General features: G+C 36.5%; 1 protein-coding gene across 2 annotated transcripts; it reads right to left on the bottom strand.

The window, feature by feature from the left end:
* Positions 1-401: 401 nt before the first annotated feature.
* LOC113027409 (hyaluronidase PH-20-like) lies at positions 402-5,501 on the bottom strand. Of its 2 annotated transcripts, XM_026177018.1 has the most exons (4): positions 5,234-5,501; positions 2,878-3,802; positions 2,307-2,396; positions 402-1,560 (listed from the first exon to the last, which is right to left on the bottom strand). In XM_026177018.1, the coding sequence occupies exons 2-4, from the start codon at positions 3,790-3,792 to the stop codon at positions 1,231-1,233; spliced, it is 1,335 nt and encodes a 444-aa protein (XP_026032803.1). In that variant the 5' UTR covers positions 3,793-3,802; positions 5,234-5,501; the 3' UTR covers positions 402-1,230. The 2 variants fall into 2 exon arrangements, with proteins under 2 accessions (XP_026032803.1, XP_026032802.1); XM_026177017.1 differs by lacking the exon at positions 5,234-5,501 and having other exon boundaries at positions 2,878-4,586.
* Between the last annotated feature and the right edge of the window lie 370 nt (positions 5,502-5,871).

The following is a 5,871-nucleotide window of genomic DNA, read 5'->3' on the forward strand; positions in this document are numbered from 1 at the left end:
TTTTGTTTTGTTTTTTCTTTTTCTTGTATTTTGTACACCACAATTGCTTCCTTTAAAAATGTCCAGGCACAAGGACTAGACTGAAAATCACTGAATAAGGAGTCAGTGTCCAAGGAAAATCTTTAAAGACCTTCAGAAAGCCTGGAGAACTTTAAACATTTTTTTAAGGAGTATGGAAAAAATAACATATTTGGTCAGTCATGGGAAAGTTAGGATTAAGGTGCAAATTTATGTGTTGCAAATCATTTTTGTAGGTTGTCACCATTAGTTGTTTTTTTCATAATGTGGCTTAGAAAAATTTACTTTTAATCCCGTTAATAAACTTGGTAAAGTAGCCATATACTTAAAAAGATCTATCAAACACAAAACACACTCATTCTCTTTGTGACACTCGTGTTTATTTCATTCATCAAATCATTCTGATTTACAAGCACATGAATAAGATGCTATAGAAGAATGATGTCACTGTTCTGAGGACATGAATATTTGCATGTATTTGTATTGTTGTTGCTCTGCTCATGTCATTTATTAAGGAAACGTCTCCATTTTTTTGTATTATTTATTATTATTTGTTGATTCATACACTCAGCGGCCACTTCATTAGGTACATCTGTTAAACCACCCCATACTGTTAATGTGTCATCAGCTAATTAGGCCAGCAACTGAATTTAGGTGTGTAGCATGGTCAAGATGACCTGCTGAAGTTCAAACAAAGCATCAGAAGGGGCACTTTTTCTATTCTAACTGATCACTCAAAGCAATTTTAACTACAGACCCCAATTATACACTGATGGATGAATCTGGGCCAGATTCAAAGTTCAAACCTATATGACTGGCCTATTTAAATTCATAAAAAAAAATATGACTGACAGTCCTGCTCAGATGTTTACAACACAGGTAATGTTTAAAAAATGTCTTTCCAAATAGAGTCTTTGTAATGTAACAGACAGACGCTTCATCTACTCAACTTTAGATGAAGGTATATTTTTCAAAATTCAGTTTAGTTGAGCTGAGTTTAGTTTAATTAAGGCCCATTTACTTTTAAATAGTTAAAACTGAAGTTTAAAGTATAGCTTGTCTTAACAATTATTATTATTGTTGTTGATGTTGTTGTTATTAGTATTAATAGCACTATGTTTTGAGGGAATCATTTACTTACATTCCTTTCTGTTTTTGGAAAATAGATGAATGATAGATAATCACATGAACGAATTCTACTTTCCTCACACATTAAATCCAAATGAGTTTCATGGTGGTTGGGTGTACTAGTTTGGGAGAACAGTTCCGCCCTGCGTAGCACTGACAGGTAAAGTTTTCAGCCCAGGCACTGAGGTCAGCAGCAGAAGGGAGGCCAATAGCCACATACTTCCTATCAGCTCGTATGATGTGGAAATGGGTGGGGTTTAGGTGCAGGTAGTGGCGAGAGTTGTTGCTCTTCCGGACACAGCGGCCCTTCCCCTGACACAAGACTTCGCTGCAGAGCTTGGCGGCTGCAGTCACATTAGCAATGTAAGGGTTCAATGTGGATCTCAGGTACTTGGACAGAGCATCACAGGACGCCTGCAAAGACAGGAGTTTATATGAGAGGTTCAGGTGTTCAAAAAGTATGTACAAAAAAAATCTTAGAACTTCAAGATGAATGTCAGCTAAAATATTTTATTGGGGTAATTAAAGTCCAAATAAAACATATTGCTTAATGGATGTTTGTGTCCAAAGGAAGAACGTCAACTGGACTGAGAACACGGATAGTGGCAGTAAGACCATCTAAATGGTCTGTTTTATTCTTAATTAGAATTTGCATTCAGTTGTGCCACTTTAAATTGGTTGTAAGACAATAAGATATTGTGATTGTGTGAACATCAAATGACAAGAAAAAGATATACCAAATCAAAAAGCGGCTGCAGCAAATGAAGCTGCAATACCTCTTTCACATGTCTGGTAAACACAGATAAACAGTCACAACTGTTAGTTCCTCTTAAGAGAGGAAACAAAGGCATGTTAATTATTTGTTGATGCAAGGCTGGCCAGTTGTGTTCCTGTTTTCAGACCTGTGAAGAGTTACTAATATAGAGTTTTTATGGCTAAAGACAAATGCAGAAACTTCGGGTGGCTCGTGTGATACTTGAAGTCTTTTCTCTTCTCATGAAACAAACAAACACTGGATTTGCAATGTTGAGAAGGAATCACATTGCTCAGCTGGTAGATTTTTAATGCTGACGTGTCAATATTGTGTTGAGTTAGAATATCCCTTAATGATAGGAGATCTGATCAAAACATCCAGTAAATATCAGTAAGCTGTGAATTACCTTGTTGTTGTAGTCTCTGGCACCTCCCCATATTATGACCCCAGAAGCTCCAAGTGCTGCAGACTCTCCGATCGTGCTGATTAGATCTCTCTGAAAGAGCAGGAACGAAACTTTTTTTTTTAAATAAAAAGGCTCAAAGTAATTTAATGCCCTATCCTCGAGGCCCCCAAAACACCCCCCAGCTTCTCTCTCATTCACATCTTTTAGAATCCAGTATAGAAAACCTATAGATAAACCTTGGTAGAGTTGATATAAGGTACTACAAACTGTTCAAAGTGAATGAACTCCAAACCTTTATCACATTAGAGTTCTAAATTGAGGCCTTCATTCTCCTTTCAGAGCAGTATTAATTGATGTTTTTATGTCATTTTCAAAAGTTTTTAAAACATAAATCTTCATTTGTTGAGTTGTTTTTCTGTTGTGTTCTTGTGAATGCTTTTTGCTCTTACGTGAGAAATTTAATAACTATTTAGGTTCAAATGACAAAACCCTCATGTGATGGGCTGTTTATTGTAATCATAAAGATGAAGTGAATGATGTGCATAAATGTGATTTTAACACAAACACTCACCCTGGTCTGAAACTTTTTGGTCTGATCCCGGTACAGTGGCCTGCAATAGACATAGACTGGCATAACGTAAGGACGTTTAGGCAATGCTGCCACCCTCAGAGCCTCAAGAACACGGTTACGAACAAAGAGCGCAGCCCGGGGAGAGTTCCTCAGATTCTGGTGAAGGTAGACTGATGGGAAGAGAGCTGTGCTGCGTTCCCACAACCAAAGCATCTGGTTGTTCTGCTTGTGGGTCTTGTGGGAGCACTCTCCCGTGTAGCCAAGCTTGTTCCATCCATAGTTGTAGCAATCAGGAAACAGGTAGAAGCCCCATCGGCGGTTTGGACGCTCACCAGTACCAAGGCTAATGGTTTTTTCCATGAAGTGACGTCCAGCCCGCTGGAACTGTTTCTTTGCCAGTTTAAGAATTTGCTCTAATGATAAAAACGGGAGCATCTGCAGGGTACGACTGATGGACAATTTCTGATAAATGCGTTTTGAACCCCAGTTCTGGTCCCACAGGGGGCGCCAGGATTCCCAGTCAATGACAGCCAGCCCAGGAGAAGAATCCTGGGAGATGTAGTGATTTATTTGTTTTTGGGCTCTGGCCAGGTGCTCTGTCAGGTTGCCATTTTGGGGGACCCCACCGCTGTAGAGCTTATGCTTGACAGAATCAGCTCTAGGGTAATGACCAAGGCGGTCCTCATAGAAGATGGTGAGAAACTGGCCTGGCACAGCTGCGGGTGTCGTCACTGACTGGAAGGCTGCAGTGTCCAACGGGATGTGAAGACGTTTACAGTGCTCGACTGGCGCGTTCCATATAGCCACAAAGGAATGGTTATTGATGAGCGGTGGCTCAGTTGGAGGTAGGGCAAGGGCTAAGGTGATAGATCCAATTACACAGAAGCCAACAGAGGAGAAGAAGGATGGGGCCATGGTAATAGGTCTGGACAAGCAGGGCAGACAGTGGATAAAAGTCAGCAAACATCAACATAAATCACAGCTATTTTTGACAAACTCTGTTTTCTCTTTAAAATAACCAAACTCCGTCTTCTTAAGATGGGCTAAAAGTGGGAACTTTTGATCACATTTGAAGTTATTTGAAATATGACTCTCGGTGAAAGATGACTTCATAATTTTTACATCTCAAACAATTAATGGAGAAAACAGTTATTAGATGCTCTATTAGATCACCAGTGGATACAAAATAGTTCTGAAAGAGCTCCACTTGAAGCTGCAAATGTTAAATACTACTTTTATAATATGAATATAACAGGACACAAAGCTGTTTCTGCAGTTAGAATGTAAGATACTTCCTCCATTATTATTTTATGTGTGTGTGAAAGAGAAATACGACATAGCTCTGCTACATGCATGCTCTGTGCTCAGAGCTTAAAATGTCAGCAGTGGCCCCAATTTATGTAAATGATCATTATCAGCAAAACAGGGAAAATTAGAAAATTTTAGGTGCTAGAACGTACACATAAGTGCTTGGAATGATGAACCAAATCTCGAAGTTCACCCAGTGGCTGAACAATCTGCTCTATTCACCTACAGTAGTGTAAGGACACTCCCTGCGTGTTCAGAGTTCAAGTTCACTTGCCTAATCATCATCTGTAGGGGAAAATTTATGAAAACAGACTAATTGTAGTCCCTAACAATTTCATATGTTCATGCCATAAACTTTTATTTCATTATATATTTAAAAAATATTCATATTTATGACTAATTCTAAACAGCATATCATTTTAAAAATGATATTGTGTAGGAGAACTGAACATGTTATCAAGTCATGACTCGAAATGCCATTAATACACATTCTAAAAAATATTTTAAAAAATATGATTTATTTAATTTTAGTGTGACTTACTGATCTCTAACCAGGAACAACAACAAAATAGATTTGGCCTTTTGGACTGAGTCCTTTGCAGTTCTTCTTTTTCCTCTTGATCAATAACCATTTATACTGACAAAATTAACTTTTTGTTTGTGGATGATACTATTTGTAAGCAGCAAAATAGTCATTTACAGTGGATTTGGAATGATAAAAGTGCTAAATAATGATATAAAATAAAGATATTTGTAAAACCTTCCTTCATATTTGGTGTTCAGATAGAGCCCTTGTGAATGTGAATACATATGTTAACTACATTCTGTTTTTGATGTCCTTTTTGCTCATCCTGGTAAATCAATATAAAATTATAAATAAAATAAATATAAAATGACTCAAGGATTTCGCAGTATATCTGTAAACAAATTGTCCACATTTTAAAAAGATCAAATCTTTTTAATAATATCCTTTATCTTACAAGGTTATCTCACTATTCTTTTCAAATCAGTCAACATTTTTTGAATATAATAGTGTTTTAGCTCCTACCTGTTGCTGTCTTCAGTGGCTTGTCATAATACTTCAGTGTTTCTCAAGTAATTTTTTTGCTGTTTCATATGTCAGAGGAAACAGTTTCTTCTCTCTGGTAGATCCTTATCTAATTAAAATACTAACTGGTGAGTGGTTTTAGGGTGTCAGGTTAGAATAAATGATGCAAAGAATTTGGAAACAGTTTTGGACAAATACAATCAACACTAAGATAATTTAGTGAAAAAGGTTTTTAAAAAGTTGCATATTTGCAAGATGAAAGTAAAACTCAGAGTGCATGAAAAACAGAATGGTAACGAAAGTTAAAAAATAAACAACACAAGTTAAAACAACAACAACAGCCTGGTTCATGTATAATATTTCTGGTTTGTACTGATTTATCACAAAAATGACACGATGATGGCAACATGTTTTTCATACTTTAGCTTTGTGTCAATTTCATTTGTAAATCAGGAGATTGTAGTGCATATAGTATTTTAGTTACTTAAGGTCTTCAGAGTTTTGACAACATAAATTAATCTTATTTTAACAGAAAAAGTTATTTAAAGTCAAAACTTTTCTGTATAAAAACATATTTGCATACTTATTATTACTTATTACTAAATATTCCGAAACATTTTCTTCGTTCTTTAGAGTTT

The sequence above is a fragment of the Astatotilapia calliptera genome, chromosome 7 (genome assembly GCF_900246225.1).
Source record: "Astatotilapia calliptera chromosome 7, fAstCal1.2, whole genome shotgun sequence".
In the NCBI taxonomy this organism is placed as follows: Eukaryota; Metazoa; Chordata; class Actinopteri; order Cichliformes; family Cichlidae; genus Astatotilapia; species Astatotilapia calliptera.